Below are 14,176 nucleotides of genomic sequence, written 5' to 3'. Positions count from 1 at the left end.
AAAAGGGAAGGTTGGGTGGGGGTGGGTGGGAGGGGTTTGAATCGACAGCCCTCAGACCGGTTGTTGCATCGTAGCGACCTATTAAAAAAAACATATCATTACCTTTTGTGGAAATGCAAAGTGTTCCCATGACGACCCTGTAATGTTTTCTTTCTTTTATTTCTTGTGAAATATGGTGTGTGAAACTGTAATGTTGACATTATCGCTTTTCGGTTTCCATAACAGCCGTTGAACTTTTAGTTTGAGCAGTCGATATTCAATCTTTGAATCAACAAAAAGAAGGACAAAAAAAAACTAAAAACACCTCAGTTCCTCTAAAGCGCGTACACCTGTAGTTGCCAAATATGTATGTAACCAGTAAGAATAGGAACTACCAGATAGCTATTGAAGATATTATTCATGCAGTCTCAGAAGTTAGGACAGGATTTAAGATGTTTAACTCCTCGTTCAGCCTTTCGATTCCATCCAGATCACAGGAACGAATCTTATTTACTCTCTGACATCAGATATATACATCTAAAAGTAGATTTAAGAATAACATGTGAAATAAGTAGGTCTAGATTGATTGTAGAAAAATTCTACAGTAGGTAAGTGAGATTCCATAAAAGCGAGTTATGACTATTTATGACTTTTCCACAGTAGATCTGATCATTAATACAGATATATGCTTTACACTATCATTATCTATTTTGGCGATTTAAAGGGGATAGACTATCAGATAACGTGACAATATTCCTTCTGATATCAATGGACCAAATCAAGCACACTGACAAGCTTTCATCTATCTCAGCTGCATCATGACATATATGGTAATAACGTGTATTATGACAGTAGTTACGTTTTATTTTCTTTATGGTTTGTTTACCTGCATTGTGCTCACCCTCACGTCATGGTTGACATTTGTTCCATACTACTGCTACTTTCTCCGATCCTGCTGACAAGTTTAAGGCATCTTTTATTTAATTTTTTTTTTTGTATATCTGTGGTGTCTTGGACTGTAACTTATTGTGTTTTATTATTTCAGTCAAACTTAAACCCAAAGGAGTTGTTTTTTTTCTCTTTTTCTTTCTCTCTCTCGTCTTCTTTCTTGCTTTTGTTTTAAACTGACTGAAAATATCTGTTGTATGTTGCCTTTGATTCCAATTTATTGCTGGAATATTTGTTTATTGTTTCAGCATGATAATTGGCTGAGTGTACCTGTGAGGTGTTTGTGAAAGCCACACAAACCAGAACGTCTCTGACAGGAAGAACATGGAGGAATTCTTTATTGTTCTTTCTTTCTTTCTTTCTTTCTTTCTTTCTTTCTTTCTTTCTTTCTTTCTTTCTTTTTTCTTTTTTCTTCTCATTATCATGGTTGTTTGTTTTTCACAGAGAGGTGTGGAATGTGCAATACCGCATACTGCAATCTATGCAGGCCAAGAATTGTGGCACTTTATTTTATGTCTATGGGAATTTGTAAGTGTACAGGCAGAAATTACTTGTATTTTTCAAATGTTATATCTTTAATATGAGGCAAAACAGTATTACAACTACCAGAATCTCACAAACAATGCAAAAGAGAATTTGACTTTTACTTTTTCATATTATATGGCTGGCGGCATGCTGTCAAGAACCTTAATGCCAGGTATCAATGGACCTCAAATTTAATTATCTGTGGGAATAGGGATCTAAATTGACCACCAGGGCCTTTTATATTGCTGTTAGATTTACATAAGAATCTAACAAATATCTGAGGAAGATATCAACACTCTCATTTCGATGGCCACAAGCAAAGGATTTTGTGTTTTTTGTGAATTAACGTTGAGAATGATTCTATTTTTTCTAAACCAAAATGGAGCACGACCACAATTTCCTGCCATATACGGTGGTTGAAATGATGCGTGCCTTTTCATAACAGCGCTGTTTATGAGAAGGTAGCAATTCATTTTGCTTTGTTCATATAGCACTGTACAGAAAATTCTAATTTTATAGGAGAAATCAGGTCTTTATGTAATAGATACAAGTAATGTTATTGAGTTCTCAGGTTTTCTATAACTCTCTGATGTTCTGATTGGATAGATTATCTGTTTTTTCTTTAACAGCTAATGTCAACTTCTGTACTTTTTGAAAGGTGATGTTGTCAAATCCACATTGATGTCTTGGCTCCCCTCGGAGTAAGGAGCCGCAATATTTCTCCCTCCTCCTGGGTAATCTGTGTACCACGTTCAGTGTCCGCCCTCATCAGTCTTCAGTGGGGCAGCAAGGAGTGCAAACAAAGGGACAGATGTTGGGAGATGAAGAGGGAGACCTGACCACAGTCAGCAAGAGATCCCTACTGTCCCTGAGCTGATCCATCTGGTTCTTATTTTCCATGCTGACACCACTGAGTGCTCCAGTCCCTACAGCTTCAGAGGCTCTAACCCCATGGCACGCCCCCAGGAACGGTATTCAGTGGGTAACAGGAAGGCTGGGATGTGAAAAGGAATGGAGTCCTCCCAAATGGTCCCATTGCATCAGTTGTGGTCCATGTTTTCTTTTGTCTGTGTACATATTGTATGCCCAAAGTAGCATAATCTGACTTCAGAGATTCATGTGAGACCTCGTGGAGTTACCTTTGTGAAACGTTCGATTCCTCATCGGACACTCCGATTCTTTAGTACTCTCCGGAGTAAAATGCGGGAGTCAGTGGTGGTTGTTGTTGTTTGGGATTATTTATTTATTTTTGTTTTTCTTTAAAGGGAGGTTAGGTGATTACCTTCTTGTTAAACCTCTTTTTTTTTTCTGTACCTGTACGTTCAATTTTCCTTTATCCCTTGTTTGTAGTCATCATGTCTCTGTGTTAGCCTTGAGCAATCCTTCATTTTGACAGGTAGGATAGAGAAACAAGGGATTTGGATTGATCAGCTACATCCCCTTGGGATGAAGTTTGTGTGGATACTGAAATGAATTCTGCGAGGTGACAGCAAAAGGACCGTGCTCTGTTACTGTCTCACGATGGCATATTCATCAGTGATGCTGTACAGAGTGGAAATGTTACGTCTTTATTTTCTCTGAGAGAATGGGTATCGTCCGTGTCACTCATGCGTGCTTACCAAACCCTGCTCCCTAAAATGCATAAAGCGACATTGTTTGTTCTTATGTCTCTGTATATTCTGCCTCTTACAGTTTTTTTGTTTTCTGATTCTTTTTTTTTTCTGTTCCGCTTTGAGAGAATTATCATTATCATTAGACAAATTCTGAGCTACAGACTGTTTCTGTACAAAGCGACACCTTTGTATGCATGTAGTAGTCCAAACAATTATGTGATCACAGAACACTTTGTTATGGTACATGTATGTCAACATTTCTGTAGAGCATTGTTCCCCATTACGTCTATTAGCATATGCAGAATAACAAATAAATGTGTATATAACTCGTGTGTTTGTGTGTCTGGAGTTTTCTGATGTTTGTAGGCCACATCTGCATTTGTGGGTGCATTTATTTTACATATTAAGGATTATTACGTAATATGATCGAAAGACACAAGGTTATAAATCATTCCAACTTGCACTAGTTAAAAACTGAGATTGCCTTCGCTGCAAAAAAAAAAAAGCACGTGAAATTGTTCTTCATATCCAAAAGTGCAGACAACCCAGCAATTTGGTGTTACTGGTTGATACATTATTTATCACTGGAGGGGAGTGTGTTCAATTCCATTGATGCTGAACACAACCAACTCTCCCACACCACAAGAGCAAAGGCTTTATGTTGTAATGTCAGTGAGGAGAAAGAACATATCCACTCTGAAGGAAAGAAAAGAGGTCAATAATTGATTATACGACAGTATTGGGCTGTTATCACTGTATTTATTGCATCACACGGGGCTATGATGACAGTATCTATTACAAAACAAGTTTCAATACAAGAATGCAGTGATGAATCTTTTTTTTTTATTTGAGTTTTTGAGCTCATATCCCACAGACATTTTCAATTTGTAAGTAAAATGAGCACAGATGTTGTCACCTACCTACTCGTGCCATAAAATGTACCATTTGGGCTACATTTTGGGAAATGGTATGGCAGAGTCAACAACTTAATCAAATTTTATGGGCTGCCTGCTGGCCTGCCTGGAAAAATATTATTCCCTAATATTCAGTGAGGCATACACTGTAATTCAATTCAATGCAACAAAATAGTCTGCAGAAACCAACCGTAGAATTAACTAGAGACTAGTTTCAGTGAGTTAATTCTACGGTTGTTCTAATGCAAAACGTTGCACTTTCCAGGATTTTTCTTTTTCTTTCTTGGTGACATCACATTCATTTGAATTTTGAAAGGCGATGATTTAGTCACTCCTCCTTAACGCCAGAGGGCGCTGCAGTCTGTCAAGCGAGGTTTGGCGTAAAGCGCGGGTATCAAACAAATTACAAAGAAGACGTGACGAATTCCGAAAGAAGGCGCAAACAAACATGGACCCGGAAAACAACAATAAAACCAGTTCCGATGCAGATAGCACAGATGAAAGTATCCGTTTTTCCCACGTTACGGGTGTTGCTTCAGGATGGATATTGGACTTCATGTTTGTAAGCTTGTGTCGACGTTTCAAGGAAGGCAAACTCGATGAATTCAGTGAAACGCTGTCGACTATCGAGGGTGAGTTACTCAAAACACACAACAACAACAACAAAAAAACTCGTCACTTATTTACCGAACTTTAACTACTTATTCAATATTAATGCGTGTAGAAATAACGAGGGAGCTTTCTACGTTTTCCCTTTTTTGTTAATTTGAGTAAACAGTTCGTGCGCACAAACGGGACAAAACATACACAGCCTCATACCGTTATAACCGGGTTAATGGGCAAATACATATTAAAATAACGAGATCATGTAACACAACTAATATGCATCAAGTTTTTTTGAGTTTCTGGTGTCGCAAGAACTCTACAAGTGGCCCCGAGTAACTACAATAACACGGTAAATACGTCCTGGAGCTACGTAACAATGCCCGTAAAACAACTTTCCCCATAACAATAACAGGGGACGAGAGCGCTGTCTTTTCTCGTGGCAAATGCTGTTGTCTGAATTTGTTTGTCTTTGCTTTTTTTTTTTTTTCCTCAGCCATGACTCAGGATCCATCTTTTAAAGGAAACTTCTTCAGTGAGAAAATAAATATATGTTCCTTCCTGGCGAGAATCATGCATGGGAAGCAGTTGGGTAAGTCGTCGCAGGCAAGAAGCTGATGAAGTCCTCGCCTCTCACCTCATTATTAGAGTTTGGCTGCTTTTGGGTAAATATTGGTCCCACATAGAGGTCAGAGGAAAGTATAACTTGCCCCTTGTTGAGCGCAGCAGCACCATGATGTGCAGCGGCAGCTACAACCTTCCTGATTAAGTGTTGCAAGTTTGCTGAATCAGCATTTAAGTTACAGACATTTTTGTGACGGCGTTTGACAGGTACATATGCGATTTCTCCTCCTGAGTCATCTTTTTTTGATACATACATTCGTACAATCTCGTTAAAAACTGTAATGACCTGCCACTGCTTCTTAGTTGTCGTCATAAGTCGTGATTCACACAAGTGTGTGAGGGGCAACACAGACACGTCTTCAGCCACTCTGTAAATGTCTCGTAAAAATAATTTATACGAGCAAAGAGTATTATTCCCCCAAAATACTGAATGTGGGGTCTGCTTTCGCTTCCACGCTTCACGATGTTTACTGGTTGAAACTGATCTCGGCTTACAATAAAGCACATGGAAAAATGTACACGCAATGGAGACATGGTAAACGGAGAGCAAAAATGAATGGTTTAAATATATATATATATATATATATATACTGTCTTACTTTCTTCACTCTCAAATATATTCACACTAACCATCAACCGCAACAGACTTTTTTTTTTTTTACGATGTAATGTCCTGCTTTTCTCCAGATACCATGTTTGAAGAAGATGAATCTGTGACGCCTCTGATGTCTGCTGCCAACATATGGTCCAAGCTCGAACATGCTGTGGCAGACGAACGTTTGTTCAAAAACGTAACCATTCTTTTGCTCGTCCAGGTAATCCTGCAGTGAATTTGTCTCTTAATGTGTCTCGCTGTGACTGAATAATTTCAATGTCATTCTGTCAGGTTGCTACAAAGATTTAACAGTTCAAATCATATTGCAGGTTAAATTCCTGATTCCTGTTTGGTGCTTTGTCCTTATTTTGAGTGTTAAGTGTATAAATTCTTCCTGTTTGTAGTCTGTGGCTATCTGCTTGGAGAAAGGCAAAAGATCTTCTGCTTCCTCCAACCTCAAGTGGTTTGAGAATAACCATGAATTCCCTCAGGTCTGTATGTCCACCCATCGTCTCTTTTCTTTTCAAAAGCATCAATTGCGTAACATTTGTTGGCCTCCGATGATAGATTTTAATGTTTAACAATTAACCCTTTTTTTTTTTTTTTTTTTTTTTTTAGCAGAACTTGAGAGTCAAGCTGTTGACAATAGTGAAACAGGGGGACACAGACCACCCATTGCTCGCCAGCTTCAGCTTCAGCTGCCTGCTGGAGACAGTCGAGTCCTTCTTGGATTCCTACCTGGAGAAAAATCCCTCCGACTTCCTTCTCAAGGTACCGGACCTGAGTGAGCCGAGTGCTTTGTGGGTCACATCCTGTGGCAGAATGACAGAAGGTCACCTTTTTAATTTCAGCCCAGTTCATACATTGTATAGACCGGTTTGATTTTCCGCCTCCTCCACCTGGAGACTGAACACGTTTCAGCAGGTCATACATCACTAGACTAGGATAGTAAGATACATATAAAGATATTTTTGAAAACATTCAACGAGATAGACTTTATTTTCAACATAATTCAGGTTCACTGGGCTGCAGGAAGTTAGTTGCACAGACATACAAAGTTCATATTTTACACCGATATCAGGAAATGTTTTTCCTGTATACCATGTTTGAAATTCTTTGAAACTTCTGACTTATTTTTTAATCCAAAAGTATATGAAAAGCATTTTTTAGGTTTTTGCTGCTCAGCTGTTTGTGAGGTTTAAGATGTCTTTCTAGCCAACAGGCACAGTTTAACAATCAAATTTGAGCAGTCAATGAGGGTTTTTTTTTTTTACATCTTGTGTGCAGAGTACGCTCTCGTCCTTCTGAGTAATGGTGTTCTGACCAACTGAAGGTGCTGATGTGACATTATCAGTCATAGTTAATTGACAATTTGTCATCAAATTAGTTGGAAGGGCAAACTGCTACATTCAGCAGAGTCGTCCTCAGGGTCCAACAGACTCGCTTATTCAGGATTTACACAGAAGCCCATGACCTCTGCAAGGGTCGCCTTAGATTGGATACTGTAATGACAGGCCTCATTAGTTTTCCTTTCACATTACAGCAATACTTACACCAGTAAGTCAGGTGATTTAGATGACTATGAAAAGGTAATATTTGTATACATAAATAATGTATCTAAATATGTGTGCCTCTCCATCTATCAGGCAGCTACAAAGGTGGTCCGGTCATCACAGACGAGTGAAAGTTTAGAGGGCGCGGTGTCACGGGACGGCTCTCGCTCCGAAACGGAAAAGAAATCAACAAAGAGTAAAAAGTAGGAAATAACATTTTAACCCTCGTTGTGTTACTGGAAATTTGCACGTCCCTTTCTGCTCTGTATCGATCCATATACTTAATATTTACGCTGACCGTCCACTTCATGAGGTAACACCTGTTCCAACTTCTCGTTAAAAATCTAATCAGCCAATTGCGTGTCAAAAGCCCCGTGTATTTAGGCATGTCGACACAAAGACCTGCCGATGTTCGAAATACGCATGAGAATAAGCAAGAAGGTTGATTTATGTCATACATGCATATATCAAACAGAGAGTGGCTGTAGTTGCCAGACAGACTGGTTAAGAGTATACGTCGCTGGGTTACTTCCATTATCCATCAGAGAACGGTTGGAAAAATCGAAAGAAACGTTGTTGTACGATTACTTATTCCAACCAAGGTATGCAGAAGAGCATCTCTGAACTCGCAACGCATCAAAACTTGAAGCCAAAGGGCTTCATCAGCCCATTTGACGATGACCAGGTTTAAGCGCACAGCACGAAAGCATGGATCCATCCCGCCTTGTATGAACATTTCGCGCTGCCGGTGGCAGTGTCATGGTGTGAGGGATAATTTCTTGGCGCACTTTGTGCCCCTCAGTCCCAACTGACGTACCCACCTCGTAATGACGACTCTCAGCAGGACAACACTTCGTGTCACAAAGCTCACGTTATCGCAGACTGAACATCATCGTGTAGTCAAATGTCCTCCACAGTCCCCAGACCTGAATTCAATAGAGCACCTGTGGGGTGTGCTGAAGTTTGAGATTCACATCATTTTCTCACACTGTTGCGCTTCCACAGACCAAAACGAAAACTACTCTCAACTAAAATTTCGGATGTATGGAAGCCTGATTCGTGCAAGAAGCCTTTTATTTCTCTCAGAAGAATCCCCCAAAATGGTACGTTTGATTGCCGTTTCTGCTTTTATGTAGTGTAACTTTCATTTCCTATAAAATGCTGAAATACGTTTACTTACTTTCCGAGCATGAACAAAAGCTAACGCGTTTTAAACCTCCCGCCATCAGAGTTATCCGAGATGATGTCGGAGAAATCACCGGGCACCTCGATGGTACAAAAATCAAGAAAACCACGTCGGGTAAGTTGAAGCAAACGGCCCATTCGATGCTGCGTCTGCTTAATCAATTCCAATCAAATGAGTGAATATATGAAACTTTTCATAGATGCTTTTTTTCATTTGGATTGATTTCCTGAAAAATGCTTTACTTTGTTTAGAAATGGAATACAGATCTGGACCGACACCTGAAGGCCGGTGTTCGTCGTCACGGCCAGGGGAAATGGTCTCAAATCTTGTTGGATTATGACTTTGAGGGACGCACTGGCGTCATGCTCAAAGACCGCTGGAGAATTCTAACGAGGGCAGGAAAAGTCTGAAGAGGGAAAGAGCTTTTCCAATTATGTACAGTGCACTTACTCACCTGTAAGCAACAAAAAATATCCACCACCAGTGGGCGCTCCTCGGCACAGAAACATTTGGCTGCTTAATAGGAAACATGAAATGTAAAGTCTTTATAGTTTTGACAGTTTAAATTAGTATGTTTTGTAAGATACATTTTTAAAAATGAATACAGCGTTGTGTTACAATAAAAATGTTCAAAATCAGCTGTGATTGGTGCTTAATGTGCACTAGAAGGTGAAATACTGTACAGTGTCTTGAGCTGTTACAACAATTGAAATGTTCATGGCAACAGGAGTGATTGGAACATACTTTTTATATCAATGTGTCACATATTAGAAACATAACAAACCTTTTCCATGACAGACATTTTGACTTGTCACAGTAGGAATCCATAGGTGGAACCACTGACGGCTCACTTCCAGCAAGTGTCTCTTGTAAGACTGTGAGCTGGCATGCACAGAAGCAGGACCTCCACTAAGTGGACCGCAGCCCTCATTAACACACCTGTGCTTTCTCTACAGTGACAAGTCCAAATGTCTCTTCTTATTGTTGAAAGCCTGTGGTGTCGAGGCGTCTGATGGGAAAACATTATTCCAGGTCCCAGGAGATCCTGGCTGTCAAACATGTTGTGCTTGGTTCTGCAGTGCTTGGTGTTTATCAGATGAAGACGAAGCTGTGTTGTGGTGGACAGGTGCACTGCTGGGTTTTCTGGATCCTCTTCCACGTCCCGGTGCACTGAGGGTTCCCGACCGCCTGCCAGTGAAGCAGAGCTTCTCTGCAACACAGTTGGGCCTCTTTAGTTTTAACACCAATATTTGCATAGTCTTGCATATTCATGTCTGTGCAGTGCGGGATGTCGACCCTTTTCTCTGATTTACTCCGTTGCTCGAGGCAAGGGCACATTGAGTGTCGTCGTTAAAAGAGTCGGGAGTTGGCTGACTCGGATTTGTCAATGTCTACAAGTTTCATGAGCTGGCTAGAGTTTAATGTATACTCGTATATTTTCCTCATATTAACACTGCTGAAAACACACACACACACACACGTAAGGGTCGATAACTTCATACTTGTCTGATTCCTGACCGTCTCCTCGGCAGCTGCCACTATTGTTTCGCATGGCAGGAGGTTGGCATGCCACACACACTTTAAAGCCCTCCGTTATGTAGCGCATCCAGTGTGTGTGTGGTCGGTTCTCCACTGTGCAGTGAGGTGTCCGCGACTCCAGTGTGAATTCCACACAGAACCTGATGGGAAAGCAGGGGGAGAGCCATGAAGGAGGTCCCACTGTGACTCCTGGCATATTAGCACCAATGAATCAAGATAACGGGCCAAAAGAAACACTGAACGTACACAACAAGAGGACATCACCCAGTTTAAGACTGACCCATGAGCTGCTTCACGGTCATTTCTTTATTCCGTGTAGCATTGACACGCCTCTTATGAAATGAAAATGACAATAATTAAGTCTACAGATACTGAGCTGCTAACAATACCTCACCTACTGTCATGCAGACCTTTTGTGAAAGTGCTTTTCATGAGTGTTTAATTTCAAAGGGTTGTGGGCCGTCGCTCAGCATTGCTATATTTAATGGTCTGTGGACAGACGGCCAGGTGGGCAAACACCTACCGCTACCTCATGCAGATGGTGGAAAAGTTGGGCTGTTATCACTTTCTCAGAACACAGTATCATAGGAAAATTAGGTTTACCCTCAGACAGCATTGATGAACTTTTCAACTCTTTGAATTGAAAGATTCCTGAGGTGGTGTGTGCTCCACACTCGGGAGTGTGTCAGCTGTATAGGAGCAGATTGTGAAACCTACCCTGAGTCCAGGGGGTTTCCATAGCTGTCATGCTTGGGCCTTCCCTTGCCAAACTTCATGCTGGTGATGAATGCAGGACCTCATAAAAGAAGCAAGTTCAGTTATTACACAACGTAATAGTTAACTTACCAATTACAAACAGGATAGCCAGTTGCAGTAACAGTAAAACCGGGGAATATTCATGTGTTTGTGTACCTGAGTTGAGTCCACAGTGTCTGCCCTGGTGGTCTCTGTACTCCCTGCAGCCAGCTCGCTGCTCCAGGCTGGGACAGGGCTCGCCGCTGTTACCGGGCTGCTGCTCTATGTGGCGAACACGGACTCGTACCGAGGGCCGGCAGGGCTTGGCACAGCCGCTCCAAAAGCTCCAGTCACTCACAGCACAGTCCAGAGCTGGGTGTTGGCAGCCACATTGTGGGGAGAAACATTATTACAGGATATCCTCAGTTGTGGCAAACAATCAAAACTGCAGTAAAACTCAAAGATGTTGGGACCTAACAGAGGTGCAGAGGTGACAACTCTCAGTTAACGGTGAAACCTGGCTCTGCTCTTGCAGCCCATATAAATATATAATATTTATAATATAATATATAATATTCCTGTGAAACAGTGTAATGGAGCTAAATATCCAGGGAGTAACTTTAGATCAATGAAGCATCGATTGTGACTTGTAGAATTAGTGTTTCCTGGTCTTGTACAAATAGTTTGAGAGTGTGCCAAGTAAGCAACCCATTCACCGACCAAGTCCTGTGATTTTTCTTTTCAGCTGCTGTCTGTGCTCCGTGATCAAGCTTTGATGTATTAAGCATGCAGATTTTAGTGACTACCGGCCTATAACACACATTAGATACGCTCGGCTTGTTTGACTGGAACTGTAATTGCTACAACTGATTGACAGAATCACATTCTTCAAATATTTGTACTAATTCCATTATGTGGACCAGTCCACTGAAAATGGGGTTAGGCGCGGAGTTGCCCGAGTTATTTTGCTGCAATGATTATTGCATTTCTGTGTATGTAGCAGGTGGGACACATGTTATAGAAGAAAAACAAATGCAGACATTGTATCAGCCTGTAAGTGGACTGTACAAGTGAGAAGGTGGAGAATGCAGAACTAAACACACTTTGAGAGTTTGACAGGACTGAAGATCAATGTGCACAAACAATTTCACATGTATTTGGAAATGTGGCGTGTTTTCGCCCCGTCAGCTCTGTCATTAGAGTGTGATAAGCAGCCCAGTGATGGTCAGACACTGAAAATAATCTTTCTTCTCCAACTATTTTCTATCTTCTGTCCGATAGATTCAGAAGATAATCCGTCTTTAGCAAGCGTTCAGGTTATCTCCTGTGACGGGTTATCGCACAACTGGTATCATAAACTTAAAGGCGTATACAAAAAGTTACACCTCTGATCCGTCCGCACTCACCTGGGCACTCTGTGAAGTAGTCGAAGCAGCAGTCCCTGGTTCTGAGGCAGCCCTCGTCACAGTAACACGTCCCGTACACTCGGTCCATCCTCCAGTCTGTGGTCGAGCAGCTCAAATCTCTGCCCCGGCAGCATTTCCCCGAACATCCGCCTGTCACCAAGTGGTTCTTTCCAAGGATAGAAACCACCAGCACCCACCAGGCAAACTCCACAGAGGATCCCATCCTGAGGTGGAGGCCACCAGTCGACCCCTCAGGTAAAACACCGGACTTGCTTGCTTGTCCCCAATCTGTGATTTAACACTCTTCTTTTTAAAAATGTGTTTATTCCTTCTCTGGTTCTCCTCCTTTCAGGCTCATGACCGTGAGACGGAGAGGTTGGAATACCAGCCCGGCCAAGACTGAGCTCTGCCACAGGAACCCTTGTGACCTGGAATTCCTGTGTCCGTCTCCTGTGTCCAGCCCTTCTGTTTCCCTCCAGAAACAGGTCTGTAGAGCAACCTACTGTACAAAACACCCCACCTGATCAGACTCCCATGTCTCTCATGTTGTTGTGTGCCTGCCTTTCCCTCAGAGCTGGTGTCTCTGCATGAGCACCTCCCTCCAGTCGATCACACTCGGGAGGAGACAATGAGGACAGGGGAGGGGAGAGCTAGTGAGTTTGCTGTGTGTTTTCCTTATTGCCTCTGTTCTAGCTCTCGCCTCTTTGTCCTCACCTGTTTTTTTTTTGTTTTTTGTTTTTGTTTGTTTTTCTCGCCTTGTCCCTTCAGAATAACCGTGACCCTGATGACAGTCTAGTCCAGCTGCTCTCTGACACCCCAGATCTCTGAGTCCCAAAAGAAAAGGGAGGAATGTGAGCATTTGGCGGGTCTCCAGTCAATTGTGCTACGGGCCTGCTCAGCACGGTAAAGCCACCTTTCAGTTCTCACCTCTCTCCTTTTCTTTCACTTTCCTGTTACTGTAATCTAGCAGAAATCCAAACTCTTCAAGCTTTAGTTTGTCAGCGTATTTGCTTGGTTTATTAAATTATGTGATATTTATTTGAGTTAAATGGAATAGTTTACTATTTTGTTAAGTACATTTCATTAGATAGAGTGAGCAGACAGTCAGCTTACCTTAGAAAAAAGATTTTTTTTAAAAAAAAGGGGTTTCCCACAGCCGAACAGGTTCTGTCCAAAGGTAAACAAATATTCAACCTAACAGCTTCCATAATAATCACTCATAAAAACCTCCTATTTTATTGCTTCCTCACAACAAAACTGATAAGTGTGAAGTATTATTTCCTGGTAATCTTATCATACAGAACTCCAAGATGTCACTGTACCCAGGAGATACTCTGGCACACAAACCTCCATAAAATCAAAATGAAGAAGGTATAATTCATGATCCGTTTCAGATGCCGCAGGGCTGATTATGAGTTTACCTGTTTCCCCTTGTTTCCAGTCCTCATGCAAATCTAATGTCCTACCTTTAAGTTCCTATTTAGCACGCTAACATGAAAGTGGTGTCAGTCTTCTCTTTAAGAAACTGAATGATTGTGTTTCCCAAAATATCTGACTATTACTTTAAGGATCCTGCATACCACAGGGAAACTTTCTTAGATGTGAGTAGTGAGCCTTCGAGCAGGAGCTCCAGTGTGCATGACATTATTTTCAGTGTGGCCTTAATTTGTAACTCTTGACATGCAGCAACAAATTCTTTTCACAAACTGTTACTCTACAGAGGTGAGTCTGTGACATTCCTGCAGAGGATCATTGTTTTATCTCAGTGGGATATGGCTCGGCGCTGACAGTTGATTAACAGGACTGTTACATTAACTGCTTTGAGTGAAATTAAAACATTCCTAAAGGAGAAAATACTTCTGTAGTGTAGAGTTCACTATAGAAAAGCTGATAACATCACATGCTGTTTCAAAAAAATTAATTCTCCAGATAATGTAAAATGTAAAATTTAAAAAA

The 14,176-nt window shown here is 41.3% G+C and overlaps 2 protein-coding genes across 3 annotated transcripts; one reads left to right on the top strand and one right to left on the bottom strand.

Moving 5' to 3' along the window:
- The first annotated feature begins 4,403 nt into the window (after positions 1-4,403).
- Positions 4,404-9,172, top strand: terf1 (telomeric repeat binding factor (NIMA-interacting) 1). Of its 2 annotated transcripts, none has more exons than XM_069151642.1 (9): positions 4,404-4,611; positions 5,079-5,174; positions 5,894-6,021; positions 6,206-6,292; positions 6,423-6,572; positions 7,448-7,557; positions 8,360-8,457; positions 8,584-8,654; positions 8,792-9,172. In XM_069151642.1, the coding sequence occupies exons 1-9, from the start codon at positions 4,428-4,430 to the stop codon at positions 8,948-8,950; spliced, it is 1,083 nt and encodes a 360-aa protein (XP_069007743.1). In that variant the 5' UTR covers positions 4,404-4,427; the 3' UTR covers positions 8,951-9,172. The 2 variants fall into 2 exon arrangements, with proteins under 2 accessions (XP_069007743.1, XP_069007741.1); XM_069151640.1 differs by having other exon boundaries at positions 6,420-6,572.
- LOC138199511 (somatomedin-B and thrombospondin type-1 domain-containing protein) lies at positions 9,090-12,727 on the bottom strand. The gene is made up of 5 exons (XM_069151646.1): positions 12,221-12,727; positions 10,992-11,186; positions 10,797-10,875; positions 10,043-10,219; positions 9,090-9,750 (listed from the first exon to the last, which is right to left on the bottom strand). The coding sequence occupies exons 1-5, from the start codon at positions 12,441-12,443 to the stop codon at positions 9,633-9,635; spliced, it is 792 nt and encodes a 263-aa protein (XP_069007747.1). The 5' UTR covers positions 12,444-12,727; the 3' UTR covers positions 9,090-9,632.
- Positions 12,728-14,176: the final 1,449 nt, after the last annotated feature.

Source organism: Embiotoca jacksoni, unplaced genomic scaffold (genome assembly GCF_022577435.1).
Source record: "Embiotoca jacksoni isolate LCO1_2020_lvr unplaced genomic scaffold, fEmbJac1.0.p SCAF_17, whole genome shotgun sequence".
In the NCBI taxonomy this organism is placed as follows: Eukaryota; Metazoa; Chordata; class Actinopteri; family Embiotocidae; genus Embiotoca; species Embiotoca jacksoni.
The sequence above is the reverse complement of the archived record's forward strand: the minus strand, read 5'-3'. Positions and strand labels throughout refer to the sequence as shown.

Coding starts and splice junctions, on each gene's coding strand:
- terf1 (XM_069151640.1), top strand. CDS start 4,428: ATGGACCCGGAAAACAACAATAAAACCAGTTCCGATGCAGATAGCACA. Junction 8,458..8,583: donor CAGAAGAATCCCCCAAAATG/GTACGTTTGATT, acceptor TCCCGCCATCAG/AGTTATCCGAGATGATGTCG. Junction 8,655..8,791: donor AATCAAGAAAACCACGTCGG/GTAAGTTGAAGC, acceptor TACTTTGTTTAG/AAATGGAATACAGATCTGGA.
- LOC138199511 (XM_069151646.1), bottom strand. CDS start 12,443: ATGGGATCCTCTGTGGAGTTTGCCTGGTGGGTGCTGGTGGTTTCTATC. Junction 10,876..10,991: donor ACACTGTGGACTCAACTCAG/GTACACAAACAC, acceptor TTCTTTTATGAG/GTCCTGCATTCATCACCAGC. Junction 10,220..10,796: donor GGAAACCCCCTGGACTCAGG/GTAGGTTTCACA, acceptor CTTTCCCATCAG/GTTCTGTGTGGAATTCACAC.